The sequence below is a fragment of the Erpetoichthys calabaricus genome, chromosome 2, assembly GCF_900747795.2.
Source record: "Erpetoichthys calabaricus chromosome 2, fErpCal1.3, whole genome shotgun sequence".
Lineage (NCBI taxonomy): Eukaryota > Metazoa > Chordata > Cladistia > Polypteriformes > Polypteridae > Erpetoichthys > Erpetoichthys calabaricus.
The window spans coordinates 107630020-107649021 of record NC_041395.2 but is presented as its reverse complement, the minus strand read 5'-3'; the positions used below and the strand labels follow the sequence as shown (position 1 = coordinate 107649021).

At 36.3% G+C, this 19002-nt stretch overlaps 1 protein-coding gene across 1 annotated transcript; it reads left to right on the top strand.

The window, feature by feature from the left end:
• Positions 1-5296: 5296 nt before the first annotated feature.
• On the top strand, positions 5297-18992 carry LOC114645323 (hatching enzyme 1.2-like). The gene is made up of 9 exons (XM_051922506.1): positions 5297-5362; positions 5447-5465; positions 5731-5799; positions 7297-7437; positions 13800-13917; positions 14007-14185; positions 15341-15422; positions 15614-15741; positions 18961-18992. The coding sequence occupies exons 1-9, from the start codon at positions 5297-5299 to the stop codon at positions 18990-18992; spliced, it is 834 nt and encodes a 277-aa protein (XP_051778466.1).
• Positions 18993-19002: the final 10 nt, after the last annotated feature.

Below are 19002 nucleotides of genomic sequence, written 5' to 3'. Positions count from 1 at the left end.
AAAATACCCTTTACAAAGTTAATTTTATTATTTGCTAGATATCAAATTTACAGCTACTTAGATTTTTTTTAAATTTCTTATTGTGTATATATTTTTTAGAATAAAAGTTCAAAATGAAGCAAAATTTGCATAGTTTCTCTGGTATACTGATACTTGTTATGTACTAAAATGAAATGCTTTGATCAGTGTCTCCCAATTCAGTTGAGGTTAGTTACATACTACACCCTTATTAGGTAGGCTGTATTACAATGGCGTGGCTTCCCAGAAGCACTCAAGTCCTCCCCACCCAAGTGCTTCACTCTAATTGTATTCAGAGCAGCTTCAAATGTTAATTAGAATCCTTTAGGTTGACTTACTACCTCACTAATGCCTGGGCGGGCTTTCTTTGTGTATGTTCATTTTCTCATGTATCACAAAGAGGTGACTGATCAATTGCCAAAAATATACATATATAATAATAATAGCCTGCTCAGCATGTTTTTACTGTGACCATCACCAGACAAAGCAGTATGGAAATGGTGACAAAGATGTTACTAACAATGGCAGCAAAATGGCACACTAGTTGGAGCAACTTCCTCATTAAACCTTGGGTTTCACTCTTGGGCGTCTTCTGCATCTTTTCGGATTTTGTAAATACCACATTGTTTTTCCCCTGGTTATCAAGTACCATGTTAAACATCTATGTGTTAAGTTAATCAGTGATCCTGAATTGGTCTGGTTGGAACAAGTTTACTATAAAAGACTTGCATCCTATAGTGGGCTGGTTAATACAATACACCCAGTGCTTTGGAGATAAGCATTGACTCCATAAGTTTGAAAATAGTGGGTTCAAAAACTTTACTGTAGATGTTTATGTTTGGTTATTTAATCTATGATCCCAGGCGAGACCTAGAACTAAACAATTCACCAGTTCATTGAATGGTGCACTCATTTACCAACTGAGCTAGCTTGCACATCTTTAAACTGTTGGAAAAAACTTCGGGGAAAAAAAACAGGCACTATATATGGGAAGTACACCAAGATATAAGTCTTGTGAGATAGCGTTGGTACAGTATCCACTACACCACTGTGTTACTTAGGAAACAAACTTCGGAAGTAAAGCCTTAAGTTGTCATTATCCCCCCAGGACTAGGAATGAGAAATAATGAGATAACACAGTGGTTCCCAAACTCTGTCCTGGGGACCCACTGTGGCCGCAGGTGTTTGTTTCAACCAGATTCACAATCGGTGATAATAATCGATAACAACTGATCTCATTTAATTAGCTGTTTTTTTTTACTCCACTCTTATTCTTCATTCAGAAAAACACAACAGCATGGTTTTTACATTTATAAGACATTTATTTCTATTTTTTTCTAAAGCTATAAATGCTTAACTCTCTTAATGTGTTTTTCTATTATTTTCTCCTTTTCCTGTGTAGTTTGCTTTCTTCATTTAACCTTAATACTAACAATTAACAACCAGCATAGCAGACACCAGGAAGATGAAAACAGCAACGATTTCAATGTCAGAGCTGCTAATTAGTAAATAATCAATTAAATAACCAGAACACCTGGAAAAGCACACTGAGAATTAGGTTTCAAATACTGTTAACAATTAAAAAAAAACTACATATTCCCCATATAACTACTTATTACATTTTAATAAAAATCTACCAAACTTAGTTTGTAATTTGTACATTGACTCCAAAACACGGAAACAGGGAAATAATGACTCATTTAATTAGGCTAAGAGCCCAATAAAAAATGGAAGTTCGTTGGAACAAAAACCTGCAGCCATAGTGGATCCCCAGGACATAGTTTGGGAACCACTGAGATAACACACAAAGGTTGAAGAAAATTGATGTTAATGTTACACAGTACTTTTCCTAATAGTGGCAACAGTGATTAACACTGCTGCCTCAAAGCAACAAACAGTCCTGTATTCGCAGCCTGACCAGGGCACTGTCTATGTGGAGTCTTACCATATCTGCTTGGGTTTTCCTGCCATATGCCAAAGATATATATGTGTGTTAGGTTCATTAGCAACTCTTAATTGGGCTGGCAACAGACTGGTGCAACGCTGCAGGCTGCTTCATGGGCTCCATGTTTGGTAACAACTGCACTGTGCAAAATGGGCTATCAAAATGCTCTTTTTTTAGTGGATACTTAAAAAAATACAAAAGGTGATACTTTAAAAGACAAATTGGTACATGTATGGAGGTTACAAGTATGGTAAATTCCACATTGTACAGTGTAACTAGGAGAAGCGGTAGTTTACAGTCTGTTTTTAAACAGTCACAGAACTGCAAAAAGTAATGCCCAATTATCTGTACGTAGAGAATAATGAACTTAAGGCAGGAGTGACTGGTAATTGCTTTAATTAAATCCATTGCTTACAAGCTCTGTATAAATGGTCCCAGTCTTAATATTTTCCACTCATTACGTAACTTACTTACTAAAGAATATTGTGATGGTGCTTGCTTTATAAGACATTATATGAAGAATTTTTTTTTGTTTTACTAGTTAAAAACCTAGATCATTATTGTCTTAAAATTTTCAAACTTTAATTTTGAGGTTTCATTTAAGTCAAAAACTTAACATCCCAGGTTGTCCAAATATGTCAGAATATTTCTGATGCAGTCCTCCATTAGCCCTATTCTGAGATTTTCAGTTGGGTTGTAAATTAGCTCCAACATTTTTTTTTCAAAAATTCAGTCACAAATTCTTTATTATTCTCTGGTATGTTGTGATCTCCCTATTGTCTGTGACTGAAGATTTTAACTATTATGCGTATATTTTGGTTGAGTTTTTATTTAGTCTGTATTAAACTAGCCTGGATATAAGCGCTGATGGCCTGATTCGAATTGATTTCGATTCACAGTGTCCCAATTTGATTCGATATCGATTTTATCTTAATTGAATTAGCGTGCACTGAAATTTGAAATGCTACCTTTTTTTTTAGAGATCACTTAAACATTCACAGAGATCATTATTATAATGTAACAAATTTCTGTAACATTTTATTTGAAGGGTATCTACATAGTGATTTCATAACATAAGCACGGAATTACAAGCACCAATAATAATGAACAGTTATTAGCAGTATTTGCAAGATTGGGAACAAAATATTATTGCTTTTTAAAAAAAAATCACAGCACTGCACTCATTCACCATAATTTAAGTAACATGTATCAAAACATCATAGTCCACACAAATTATGGGGAGATCCTTGTTTTAATACAATTCAAAGACATCTACTTTATAAAACATCTATAACATCTTACGAGTGATATTATTATAAAATAGTCAAATATTGCTTCTAAAATAATAAATGTTATTCAGTAACCTGTTTGTGTGTTCTGAATCTCTATGTAGACACCCTTCAGCTAAACTGTTAGCCAAATTTATTCCCCTATTGGACATTTAAAATAAGTTAGCTGAAATTAAAGATACAGAGGGAAGACTCATATTTTTCTATAATCCTACAGGTTACAGATATCTTCAGTTGCTCACATGTAGCAGTCACATTAATCAGTCTTGAAAATGTGTCCTCACCGTTATTCCTCAGACAAAAAGGAAGCATTTTAAAAAGAGTATCTAGGTCTGGTGCATGTTGACAGCAGCATTGGAAGAATGGAACATAAAGAAAAAGAAACCGCCATCGTGACTGACAATGCCGCTATTATGATCTAATGGTACAGGTGAACTACTTCATGTTGGCTGCTATGATAATTCCAACAAAAGCCAAATTGCTTGTCTAGGTGATGCACGTTGCAAACTTTTCCACCATAGTGGTACACCTAGCCACTTAATTAAAGAGAAGCAACATTTATTGGACTTGCCAACATACAAACTTGAGATTGTTCCAACAATGGAACAGTGCACTGGAAATGCTAGAAAGGTTTCTGGAACAACAGCCAGCTTTCTCAGCAGTGAGGCTTCTCCTGGTGTGACTGGCATTCAGCACTCTTGTCTGCAACACATCCGTCACAGGTGCCCAGTCGATTTTAAAGTAGTGACATGAGAAACGTGGTGATGCTTTACTTAAGATCTTCATAAAGCCTAGATACTATAACTTCACTCATTTGCTTTATTGGTATAGCATACCAAAACCTGAATCATTTGTTGAAAGGCCTCGTCTTCAACAATGGCATAGGGTCTCATATCTTTACAGGTAAAAACTGCTATAGATGCTGTTATTTTTTGGGCACAAGGTAAATTAAATGGAAGCATGGAGCTAAATGCTTTCTCTAGTGCAGATTGTTTAGGCTCTACTTGTTTGGATGTCGACTGAGATTATGTTTATGGGTAACTTCTGGAGAAATTATTTCTCAAATTTGTTGTGTTACAACAATACTTAACTTCTGAGTTGCACAGCTTACATATAGTTTTGCTTTAATCCAGTTGCTCATTATCGACGCACTGTTTGAATCCGTAGTAAGTCTACACATCTGATTTAAGTGTAGGTGCTAATTTCAGTTGAGGAGGACACATCATTTTACATGCGGTAGTAAAGTGCTTTTTCTGTAGAAAGCATTAACAGGCATATTAGCAACTACTGGATTGGACACCAAAAGCGAAGATGAGCAAAAATCTACATATATAATAATTAGACAGGCCAAAGATTCACAAGATCGATCTCGAGCCTGTAAGAATCGACACTGAATCATTTAAATGAAAAATAATGATTAATCAGAAAATCGATATTTTTACCCAGGCTTAGTAATAAATACTGCATACTGCAAGATTTTCAGAGTAGCTACAGTTTTACAGGGAGTTAGTCATTGATATACTGAGTGTGGACAGAGACTTTTGTGAACAGTAACCTTGAGAGATACTATGTGTCTTAGCTGGAATCATCTTAAATATGCAACATACTGAATTTACATAAAATGCTTATCCACTCCTCCATAGATAGACTTTCCAGTTTTTGCTTGTCATGTGCTTGTAAACATGACATTTTCAAAGCTCCATTGAAGTGTCCCAATGTGTTCCAGTGAAAACAGGAGGACCAGCTTTTGAACATAGACAAGGCACTATCCCACCGGTTTTGCCTTTCCAGGAAAGGGGTTGGGCTGCTTGTGGTAGGAGTGGAGGATATTGGGGAAGCAACAAATGAAGCTCAGAAATAAAATGACAGATCCTGAGCAGTGGTTCTTATTACAGAGTTTACATGAAGCTCCTCCCAATTAATCTGAATTACAAAGGATATGGAATATCAAGATATCCCAACACTATAAAAACACCTCATGTGGCTACTTTGATAACCACTCCTGTTCTTTAAGCATATTGGGAAAAGTTGTTTCCCTCCAAACATGAACTACTTTGCAGTTCCTTTTCTACTCCTTCTAGGTTTTCTACATGGAATGCCAATAATCCAGGTAGGCTCCTGGTTGGTTAAAATATGCAATCCTGTCATTTTATTGACAGACTAACTGTTTTTTTTCTCTTTATTTCCATTACAGGACTCCTTGCTGGAGAAAGGTGGGTATATCTATGTTCAATCAATGCGATTACAGCCGTAAGTAAAGTCAGGGGCTCACTAAATAGATTAAAAAGGTGGGTTAAATCGCAATCATCCAGAACACCATTGTCTCCTCGCCTCCTGAAATGGTTTTACTTCAGCTGCTGTGTTAGGTGACTACAGAGATGAAACTTGACTTTAATTAAATATACTCTCAAAACCCACAATTGTTGTTACAACTCTGTATGGTGACAATATTGTTGTATTTCATTTATATTTCTGCAGGGAATAGAGAGATTCGGAGTGTACCAGATTCTCCAGATGTATTTACCAGAATTATTGATTCCAACAAAGGTGAGAAATCTAAAGTTGAAAGAGTTAACATAAGAAATTTAAAAAACAAATTGAAAACACTGTGCTAATCAAGCAAGCAGTAAGGACTGGTGTCTAAGGCATTAGAATTTAAACTGAAGTTTTTGGTTGAATGCTGACCATTGTGTGACCCTGCATACCACACTTAATCTGGTGGTTAACAAGGTGCTCTAGTTGGGAAAAATATTTGTGAACAGTTGTACTACTGCTCTGTATTTGTTCATTGTCTTGGAATTTTTTAGGACACAAAAGTGCTACACAAAAATAAATTTTGCTTCCTGACCATAAAAATATATCAATGTTATTGTGCGTTTTGATGCGTGCTCAAAATACTTTGTACTAACGCTTTTTAATTGCAAAACAAATACCTTAAGACAGCACATAATAGAGAAATACTCAAATACTTTAAGACAACACATACTAGAGAAACTATAAACAGTACAATAAGGCTTTCTAGTTTCCTGGCCACAGAAATGTATGGTAAAGTTATTACGCCTGTTGCTGATGTGTTTAGATGTAGCTCTATACTGCACTGGCAAAGCAAACACTTTGAGATGGTTCTTACTACAAAGAACTGATGTATAAAATAAAAGTTGCTTGTTTAGGAATGATATATTATCCAAATACCATATCGATACATTTCTTGTAAAATCATCAGGGCATTTCTTTCAACTACTTGACGTACAACACCAAACACTTGTGCAGCCTGCTATCATCTTTAATGTAATGGTCCCATACAGGGAAAGGATGCAGGAGTTTTCCTAATTTGTTTTTCCTTCTAACAGTATCATATACAAGAGTGCCTAGACCATTGGCAGGAGCAGCTTAAACTGATGTTTTAACTTGTGAAATTAATTTTACTCTGTTGAGCGAGTGTGGCTATGTATGTGATTATGTCCTTCACGGCCTGGTACTTCATACATTGATTCCTGTCTAATTCCTGATCAAGCCAAGATAGGCTCTGGCTTCCCTTGCCCCTCAGATGGCTTCTGGATAGCTTATGGGTCTTTGCATTCTTTCCAGTTAATTCTGATTTTCAGAATATGGGTATTTTATAGGTCTGTGAGCCACGCTGGTTTTAGAACAAAAAAGTACACAGTGTGTTTGAATTTTTCTCACTCTTTTTTTTTTTTAAAACTTACTTGCAGACAAAGCAAAACATTTGTTTAAATTCATAATTCAGCTTTCACTCATGAATTACACTACAGTCATGTCACTATCATGCCCACATTGTTCAAAAATGTTAGAATACTCGAGATAAGCAATGCTGCAACAACCAGCTTGATTGAGGGCATTTTACAGGGCCCCTAAATATGCCTTCTTGTTTGGGTCTAATGAATGATTTGTGGCTTGTACCTCATTTAGGTATGTGCACTTCAGCACAGTGAAAAATGTTTGCTTTACCTCAGCTAATGCTATTTTCATCAATAGGATACTTTAACTCTGTCACTACCTGAACCGGCTATGATTCTTTTGCAGATATTCTGAACCTGTTGATTGAGGGAGACATTTGGACAAAAAACACCAGAAATGCTATTATTTGCAAGAATGCCAGCTGCTTCTGGCCGATGTCATCCAATGGTGTTGTCTATATTCCATTTACATTAGACAGGTCATACAGTAAGTATTTTGTATGCCATTTTCACTTAAGGGCTACTATTAGTTCGATTATTTTGATGTAGTATAGAATGAACAATAGAGGCTGTCAGTTTAACTCTAAAATTCTGATGTTGGGGTGACAGGTGTGAAGTTATTCTATGAAGGGAACAGTGTAGTTAACAACACCCTTAAATGGTGCAACAACAAGTGCGGTACCATTTTTTTTTTTCAACAAATGAGGACTGTAAGCTGCCTATTACTCCGGGTTCAGTAAACTGATTCGACTTTTGTTCCTGGTGTTGTACGTAGCAATAAAATAGAAACAATAATATCCGATTGTAAAAAGGTGGGCACCTCCTACTACTATTCCACAGGAATGGGGTAATATCAGACACGATTTGTCTTGTTCTTAACTAAATGACTATTTTGACTATCTAAACAGTCAAACCTAAACAGTGTCGGAGTTTGAGTTTGGCTTGTTTTTGCTTAAGGGTTACCTAGAAAATTGATACACACACATCCACCGCAACAGAAAAATGTTGCGAAACAAAAGCGTCCGATATAGAGTATGAGATAAAAGTGCAAGGCACAGATTTGATAATAAAATACGTTTACTTCGAAAAATTCTTTCGTTAACGCCTATCATTACATAATGATCTTCCAAGCATGAGATAGATTTTTTAATTGCCCATTTTTCGATTTGAACGTCCCAGGATGATTCTGTAGTAACAAGCCGTTACTGATGAAGTCTTTAGTTTAATGCTGCTTTCGGGTCATCCCTGAGTTTTTGGATTCTCGCATCATGGCGCAAAGTCCTTTTTGATTTGTTACTTGGTCAACGAAAAGTTAAGGATATTACTGCATTATTATTTCTTGTAAATAACGTGAAAACTATACGCATCGCCTCCCACCAAATAGCATTCGACCACAATAATGTAATTTATGTCTAGCTGGATTATATATTTTTGTCTGTCTGTTATTGACTTAAGTAAAAAGACAGCGTTGCGTGTCAACTCAGTTAATTCTTATAGCTTTGTTCTCTCTGAATTGTCCCGACTCAGAGCTCCGACTTCGTAGGTCTTTCACGTGAAACACCCAACTGGTAAGCTTGGATTAATAGCCCTCTGAACGTAGTACAAGGCAAAGGTGTAAAACTAAGGAATATTTTTTTCGGCGTTATTATAGACATCGGTCAACACGGAAGAGGCTGGTGGTACTAATACAAGCGTTTAGCGCGTTGTAATAACATACTTGCGATTTCATATAAATTCAAAAGAAATTCTGAACTTGAGTAAAACAACGCGAGCTGTCATCTGGATCAAACATTGCCCGGCTTTTACACATTTATAATGGGAGTTATTATTTTGTGAACATTTTTAATTTAACCGTCGCCTTTACACGCTCACACACTATATATAGGCATATAGTCTGTGACTTGGATGGTTATTTCCTTTAATTCCAAATAAACCGTGCAGGCCCTTATAGTCAATGATCCGAGTATACTATGTATCTACAGTATAGCCAAAATGGTGATTTTATTTCCGGTGGTGTCGGTTGTTATGAATTTTACATTTTTTATTATTATGGCTTCTACTGAGAGCAAATGCAAAATCTCTTGACAGTGTGAAAAGCAACTATCTTCCCTTCGCCGATGGCTGCAACGAACGAACGAGAGAGAACGAAGCGATGCTTAAAGTTTGCCAGAGTTAAGTCCGTTGCCAATAAGAGAGCTAACATGCTCAAGTTATTGGTAACGATGACTTGCTGCGGAGAGCTGGCTCTTAAGAGAAATACTGTGCATGGTCAAGTAGGTGCTTAAGATTATAATAAAAAGTCTCACTTAGTTACTTATAGGAGACCCCGAGTGAACCTCCTGGCTTGCCTGTGGCTCACTAATCAAAGATATTTTCTAGCGCGTACCATTTCTATAGCGGAGCCACATGACGCGTGCCGTTTTCCCAGTGTTTTTGTGTATAGGACAAGTGAACGAAAGCACACTGTGGTACACCAAAATATCTGTGACGGAATCAAAAGTTAAAAATGTACAAATATCACAAAAGGCACCCGAACCCTTGGGGATAAATAAGTATCGCAATATTATAGAAGTAATGAAAATATTCTCTTTCAATTTTCAAAGTCACACATCAATTTAAGAGTCTATTGAACTGTGAAAGTCAGTTACAATGTATTGGACTCAACCTGACAGTGTCTGGACACGTACAACTGTTCTGGAAATGGCCGATCTGGAAGCACAAAATCGCCAAGGTTCTCTGGCTACGCTGAAGCAGCAGGTTGTGCCAATCAGTCCAGCCGCGTTCTGACGTCAAAGCTGCAGGTGCAGTCGCGGAGTAAGTGGTTGCGTTCATCGGAAATCACGTGCTGTCCCCGCGCGCCAGGTCACGGGGAGTAGGCCGCGTGTCATTCTAGAGCGGATCACTTGACGTTTTCCAGATTTCAAGCCAGGTCCAGGTTATTAGTGGCTTTCCGGGGATAGCGAGGAAGGCTGGAGGAGATGGGAGAAAAAACGACGGCAGACAACCAGTTTACCTTTAATATCAATGGCTTTTATGTGTTTCCCCACTATTCCCGCCAACGTTAGTGGCCATGGGATGAGGTTCAGTCTATTTTTGTTTAGAAATAACAGTTTATTAGCATACTTTTTAATGTAAACTAACTAACATTTTTACCTGAATAACACACGTTAAGAAATTACAGTATATTTAAATAAAGTGTGCATTAATAGATGAAATACACGCAGGACTCGTACAGAAATAACTGGACACACTGGTGTTTAATCCTGAATCAAATTTAGTATTAATTTGCCTTTTACTTGGTAATATAGGCTTGTGTGATTTTTTTTTTACAAGTTTGTCAAAATCAGCGATAATTGAAGAGAGTGCAGAGCGTGTTTTATTTTCCTGGCAGCTTGCCTTGTCTAGTATTTAAGTGCACACTTACTGTATATTGCAGGGCACAAGAAGAGCACTGCTGCAATTGTGTCCGTTTTCTTATACAGTATATGGCAATTTGTTGTGGAACGAGACAATGCCAGAGTGCCTGTTTGCTTCTTGTACAAACACACTAGAATGTGTCGTAGTGAAGCCACAGAATTTTCATATTTTCCAGAATGTGTTTTTTTTTTGTAAAGCCTCAAGATTTCCATTTTTTTCATTAAATAACCTAAAATGATTTACTTCTATAAATAGAATGATTCGTTTCCTAATGTATTTATACCTGAAGGCCTCATGTGTTTGTCACACTTCACAGTAAAAGTAAATCAATATTTCCAAAAATCTAGATTATATGTTCTTTTAACATTCTTGTTTGGTTCAGGGTTTTTGGGTGAATCTTGTGAGATTGGTATGGAGTTGGAAGAGTTTGGAGTAGATGATGCTAAGGGGCATTCAAGGACCTTACCTATGTTTGTTGGTTTTCTTAAAGCCCTGAGCATGGGAAAGGTGCTATATAAATCAAATATTATTATTATTATAAATAATAAGGCGAGTGAGGTATAACAGGTTATCTGCTCGTAACTGGACCTATGTCAGTCGTTTTAGTTCCTCAATATGCAGGAGCAAAATGTCCCTTTGGCTGGATGCAAAAGTGAAATCTGCAATCAGTAGCTCCCTAAAACATTAAATTGTATGTTGATTATTTATTTTTAACTTATGCTAACAGTCCATCTAGTGGGCCCAACAATGGGTTGAGAAACACTGGTTTATGGCAAATAAACCCACTTTTGCAATCTATTAACAACACATACATAGAAGCTTATTTTTTTTTACAAGCATAGAGTTGCAGTCAATTCGATCCATTCATCTATTAAATCACACTTTAAGAAATTATACAAACACTATTAAAGTCAAAAGTTTTAGAACATCCCCATTTTTCCAAATTTTATTGAAATTTAAGCAGTTCAAGCCCAAACACTTAGCCTTTGGCAACCTAAACTTTATTTTCCTGCCTCTTGCAGTTTACCACTTACCTATTTGCACGCCACATCAGGGAAATACTTTTCACTAATGGGTCAAGCTCATTACTCTCAGGTACCTCACTGAAAAGTTAATTTAATGGTTAAAAATCAGAGACAACCATGGTGAAAGTTCTCTTTTAGTAGTCAGAAATGGGCATTTTAGTTCCAATTTATGGAGAAAGCAGAATAACACAGATGGCATCATGTCTAGCTGTAGATCAGAGGCATTGTGGTTTGAGTGCTGCTTGTATCATTTTTTAATCTTGAGCCTATTTATGTTTTGTACGCAAAATCCCTCGGCCTTTGTTATTCGGTCAAGTATTCATCCAAAATAAATCAATAATAATTTCCCACATTCCCATCTTTCCCAGCAGTCTGTGGTTCACTACATTTACAGGCAAGAAAAACAAAGGTGAAAATGTTTTGCTGCTGGTGCTGCAAAAAACTGCAAAGACAGTGTCTTGAGTGCATAATAAAACTCTAGTGAAAATGGAATAAGCTGTCAACAGTTGGTGTGAAGATCTAACAAGAAATGAATCGGTTAACAAAAATAATATGAATTCCCCCTAACTCTTTTTAAAACCTGTCTAATCCTAAACCGTGTCATGGGGAGCCAGACTCTGCCCCAATGGCATTAGGCTCAAGGTAAGAAACAACCATGGTTAGAACACTAGCCCATCGAAAAGCATGCAAACACACACACCAAGTTAGTTTGGAGCTGCCTGTTTATCTAAAGTGCACTTCTTTGGGATCCAAAGAAATGAGAACATGCAAACTCCAAACAGTTACCCGACCCAGAATTTGGACTGTGATGTCTACTCTTGTAAAGTGATAGTGTAATATAGTAGTTAAGACTCTGGACTTCAAACCCTTAGACTAAGTTTGTATATGCCTTTTTATTAAGTGACCCTGAATTGGATTTATCGGGTTTGAAAATGTTATGTTATTCATATTTTTAAACTATCAGGACACTTTATAATTGTGTCATGGTTTTATGTATCATCCACTTCTGTTACTTTTCATCATTGCGATCTGTTACTTTTCTTTCCAAGTGGCATTGGGCTATGTCAAGAAAATGCCAATACCGCAAGCTGCAATTTCACCCGAACATAATGAAGGTGCTGGTACAGTGAAATAACCCATTTTACATTGAGCATTCAAAAGCTATGAGTCAGTCATAGCTGTGTCATAAAAAACACAGATGAAGGCAATTAAGAATGTTAGAGTTGGAGAGAGAAAAGAAGAACATAGTTTGCTAGACACAATCTTACTAATGCAGTGCAGAACAGACTGCAGCTAAATGGCAGAGCAAAAAGCATAAAATTTAAAGGTCAAAGGCAGAGATCAAAAACTCCAGAAAACATGAGAGCAATGGTTAGACCTGAGACCTTCGCGGTGATTCCAAAACTAAGTGTTGGATAAATGTCAGGAGAGTATTCAAATAAACAATCAATCAAGCTAGAACTTCAATGGCTTCAAGTGATTGACAAGCCACTTTATGTTGCCTAAAACTGCTAATCAGATGTATCTAACGAAAAATTATATATATATATATATATTTATATATATATATGTCTCTGGGCATGCCATTAAGACATTTGTTTAGTAGCTGGGCGACTGATAGGGGATAGGGCTTTTGGGGGAGACCATCAGTCTTCTAAAGGGCTTCTCCTCCACTCAAGGGCTGAAGGAGGAAAAAACATTAGTAGGTATGTCTCACCCCTGTTTGTCCCCAACTTACTACATAAGCTGAGCCTCCCACAGTCTCCCATAGTGTGCATGTGCTGTTTACTAAAAGACGTTCCAAATATTTTGCTTAAATATTTTTTATTGTATTTAGATAGATAGATAGATAGATAGATAGATAGATAGATAGATAGATCCCTTTTTGTGAAAAAAGCTTATTGGTAATTTTACTACCTATTAACAGATTCAATTATACTGAATTAAGAATAGATTAAAGAAAATGCATTTTTAAAATAACATTTAAGAATCAACTGCAAACAAAAAAGTATTTATCTTGAAAGGGGTATTAAAAATAATAAATTATGGATGAGTGTGTGCCCATGTGGAGTTTTACACTTTCTCTATGTACATTTGGGTTTTTCAGAATGCTATAGCCTCCTTTCATATCCCTAAAACATGTTAGTTATGTTTATGGGCATTTTTAAATTGGACCAATATGAGTGAGTGCTCCCTCTGATGTACTGTACCTGCCACTGCCCAGGTAGGCTGTAGCTCTCATTATACTTCGTAATGGAAAAGCTTAGGAGTTAGAAACACCGAAAACGAGATTGCTGTACTGAATATTCACCCACATTTATATAACCATTTTAGGCAAATAAAGAAATGGTAGTTTTTTGGCAATCTCATTATATACTCTAGTTTCAACTATTTCTGTTTCTTTCAGGCCCACTGGACAAAATCACCATCACTGGTGCAATGACTGACTTTTATTCTAAAGCCTGCATTCAATTTATTCCATGGACTAATCAAAAAGATTACGTCAGTATTGAACCACAAAATGGGTATGTGAGAGCTGTTATACATGATTATAGAAAGTGGTTTGCTGCATTCCCCTCTCCAAAGATGTTTCTTTTTTCTTTTTTTCTTACAGGTGTTGGTCTTCTGTGGGAAAGGTCGGAGGGAAGCAAGTGGTCTCACTGCAACGTGACACCTGTCTTTTTAACGGAGTTATTCAACATGAACTTAATCATGTACTGGGCTTCTTACATGAGCAGAGTCGCAGTGATCGAGATCAGCATGTCCGTATTGACTGGCAGTACATCAGTCCTGGTATGTGAAATAAGGCAGCACCAGTGTAGCATGTCAAGTCTCTGTGTTGTTACATGAAGAAGAACACTGACTGCTACTGTAGCCCGCAGTGCTGGGCATAGGTACACATCATCATCATTCTTGATTGTCTGTATGGATATTTTGGGAGCATTTTATATAAATGTCACAAGCAAATAGTTATGGGCTTTTGTGCTGTTATGTTTTAGGCAGTGATAATGCACAAAATAAAAGCACAATAAGCACAAAATCAAAGCATAATTATGTGGTCACTATTCTGAAAAGTTGATTTTTAAAGAATTTATTTACAAGAAAGACATTACAAGGTGATTTTTGGTGCTAATACTTTATGTTTTAGGTAACAATGCCATAGAAATAAGTTCATAATAAAAGCCTAATTAAATAGTCACTATTTTAGAGTGTTAACTAAACTGTGTGATAGAAAAGCAAGAGGTAGGGATATATATATATATACAGTATATATATATATATATATATATATATATATATATATATATATATATATATATATATATATATATATATATGATGTCTCTTCCTGTAATGCCTGTCTTCACTTAATTATAACAGGCACATTGGCAAAAGGCAGTTATTTCTTTATGCACACTCTAGATTAAATGTACACTGAGAATATTATATGTACAGTTGATATAGTTTAGGAGAGTTTCACACCATTGTTAAGCTGATATAGAGATGTTATGTACTGGGTGTCATAACATTTAAAAAGAGAATAATGCTATTACAGTATCTACAGTCAATAATGCAGTCCGGTCCTTTATCATTCTACACAACCATTGATGAATTTACCTCAATTTATAATTGTTTTTAATGCACTATACATTTGACTTCGCAGTGCTAAACACTGTGCCACCAAGCCTGTTTCATTCCTTCCTATATTTTTTCTGACTTTATATTTTTAAAGGTACTCTGTTCAGTTTTACCATAATGTGCTCATTTTGTAAAATTCAGTAACTGGGAGGCTTAGTTATTGAAGTTGCCTACTTGGAAAGAAAATGTTGTATGGTGACATGTGACAGGCAGTAAATAACTCTTGTGCAGAGACGCCTTTTATAGAAATCAATGTAGGCATTCAAAAAAACTGATAAAAATTGTAGTTGCTTTTTTTTTTACCCACAGAATATGTCAACAACTTTCAAAAGATTAACACGAACAACCTGGGCACCCCTTATGACTACACATCAGTCATGCACTATCCTAGGTGAGCACACACAAGCTTACAAAATTGCTACAGAAGGTTATCAAATGTGACTTTGGTCTGTCCTAGGTGTGGCTGCAGCCTACGCCTAAATAGAACCCTGCTGAGACATGTGTACATATTCACATTTTATATACCTTATGATTTCAGTGCAGATCTTTAATAAAATGTTTTTGTTTTTTTTTTTTCTTCAGGGATGCTTTCTCAAACACAACAAATGAATACACTATCACTCCTATCCCAAATCCCAATGTGACAATTGGACAGAGGATTGGCCTGAGTTCTATAGATATCCAACGTATAAACCTTCTGTACCAGTGCAGTAAGTGATGAAAAGTAATGGAGTGGGTGGGTGTTGTTTTAATGCATCGCTTGTCATTGGAGTAGGACTTGAATCTGATAGATTAAAACCGGTTTGTAACACTGTGACCCTGGGCGGTTCATTTTCCTGAAGGTATATGTTCTGGTACAAGTCAAGTGCTTTGGGATGGTGTTTACCATTAGAGACATTACGTGATGTCAAGTCAAGCGGCTTTATTGTCATATCATTCATACTCAGTATTGCAACAATAATAACGTTCCCAGGACTGCAGTACAAAATATACATACAACAACAACAACAACATTTATTTATATAGCACATTTTCATACAAAAAGTAGCTCAAAGTGCTTTACATAATGAAGAGAAGAAAAATAAAAGACAAAATAAGAAATTAAAATAAGACAACATTAATTAACATAGAAAGGAGTAAGGTCCGATGGCCAGGGTGGACAGAAAAAACAAAAAAAAACTCCAGAAGGCTGGAGAAAAAAATAAAATCTGTAGGGGTTCCAGGCCACGAGACCGCCCAGTCCCCTTTGGGCATTCTACCTAACATAAATGAAATAGTCCTCTTTGTAGTTCGGGTTTTTCACGGAGTCACTTGATGCTGATGGTCATACAGACTTCTGGTTTGTAATCCATCCATCATTGTTGGAACATCATGGTGCTTTGGGTAGATGGTGGTGGCGCACGCCACCACCAACAGGACACCGGAAAAGGAAACAGAAGAGAGAGTAGGGGTTAGTACAGATTTTGAATGAATAGTTATTATAATGAATTAGATATACAGAGTATCAGGATTAAATTACAGTGAAGTTATGAGAAGGCCATGTTAAAATAATGTGTTTTCAGTAGTTTTTTAAAGTGCTCCACTGTATTAGCCTGGCGAATTCCTACTGGCAGGCTATTCCAGAGTTTAGATGCATAACAGCAGAAGGCCGCCTCACCACTTCTTTTAAGTTTTGCTCTTGGAATTCTAAGGAGACACTCAGTTGAGGATCTGAGGTTACGATTTGGAATATAAGGTGTCAGACATTCCGATATATAAGCCGGGGCGAGATTATTTAAAGCTTTATAAACCATAAGCAGAATTTTAAAGTCAATTCTGAATGACACAGGTAACCAGTGTAGTGACATCAAAACTGGAGAAATGTGTTCGGATTTTCTTTTCCTGGTAAGGATTCTAGCAGCTGCATTCTGCACTAGTTGCAAACGATTGATGTCTTTTTTGGGTAGTCCTGAGAGGAGTGCGTTACAGTAATCTAGCCGACTGAAAACAAACGCATGAACTAATTTCTCTGCATCTTTCGATGATATAAGAGGTCTAACTTTTGCTATGTTTCTTAGGTGAAAAAATGCTGTCCTAGTGATCTGATTAATATGCGATTTAAAATTCAGATTACAATCAACGGTTACCCCTAAGCTTTTTACCTCCGATTTGACTTTTAATCCTAATGCATCCATCCATCCATCCATTTTCCAACCCGCTGAATCCGAACACAGGGTCACGGGGGTCTGCTGGAGCCAATCCCAGCCAACACAGGGCACAAGGCAGGAACCAATCCTGGGCAGGGTGCCAACCCACCACAGCCTAATGCATCCAGTTTATTTCTAATAGCCTCATTGTATCCATTATTGCCAATCACTAAGATTTCGTTTTTTTCTTTATTTAATTTGAGAAAGTTACTATTCATCCATTCTGAGATACAAGTTAGACATTGTGTCATCTGTGTACATAAACACAGGACAAGTGCAAGACAGGTAAAGAACTATACTACAGTATAATAGATAAATAAATAATTAAAAATCAATAATAGGTAAGTGACTAGAGAGGCATTATTTGAAATAGATTGTAATAAATACATAATTAAATAATAACAGTAAAACATGCCCACACTCGTGCCTTCTCTTCACATGGTAAAATCACTTGTTCATGCCACCTCTTTGTATTCTTCATGATAGTGCTTCTCACTTCTGCCTTTGGTTTCTTTGCTTTAGAGATGTCCATATCTGTGTTTTACATTTTTGAGCCTACATGTCACATACTTTCAGGTGCTTTTTGTACAATAGTCCTTACACAGCTCCTGTCACATCTACCTTCAGGATATACAGTATTCCTCATTCCATGGACACAGATGGGTATTTTTTAGATTTGTCACCTAAAGTTTGTTTACTGCATTCTGATTACTGCAGGATATTATGTCTGCTTCATATATTCCTATTACATTTCTCATTGTACATGGTTTTCTCACATGTGTCCATTGCTTTTTTGAAAAATAAAACATCTATTTTTCTTCTTATGCAGTGTGGTCAGGTAAAGTTTTTAGTTTCCCAGTACAATTTAGGAAAGTAGTTTAAGAGAGCAGGGATACAACACAATTTTTAGACTTCAAAATACATAGAACCATTTTCCTGTTATCAATGTGCACGGCTTTTACAGTATCTGCATGATAATAAATTCATGTAATTTTTTCTCATTTTAATACAGTTATTCACCTGATTAACCTCAAAAGCTACAGACAATTAAGAACATTGTTATTGTTTGGAGTACAGTGGCTTTGCTGAATGATTCTTTAATCTATTTTACTATTTTAACAATATTGTTTTTATTTTATTAGTGTGCTGTAGTGTTTGTTGAGGATGATTTTAGGGGATCAAAATACCCTTAAAGTGATTTTTTTTAAGTGGCTAGGTACATTAGCATGAAAGGAATCTAAATCTGATTCTAGAGACCTAACTAAAAACTTCCCAAAATGTTCACACTCAAGTTAGCCTTGTTTGAAGAACTCTGAAAAAGGAGAACCCCTAACTCCTTCCACTCGTACTTCATCATCCAGTCATCCCTGAAAACACAAGCCTGTCAGTATAGGATATAGTAGTCTGTGTTATACAACATTTACAGTTTCAATGCAGCCCTAAATTACGGTGAAGTGTTTTTACATTTAGCAGATGCATTGTTATGTAAGACTGGGTATTATTTTCAAATTCATATAGTGTACTTCATTTATGCTTTTAAAGCTGCAAGTATAAACAACTATAAGTACCATGAAAATAACAAAATATTTTTCAACACACGAAAAAAGAAATAGTAAAAAACACCAGGAAACACGTATCTTCAATAAGAGTGCCTTGAAATCAAGCCATTAATGAAGAAAATGCTAGTGTGACTGATACCCAGATTCTGGCCAATAACATTAATGATGTTTCATGTTATTTCAGACAATCTTGATGCTGAGATCAATGCACCTTAACAAGAGGACA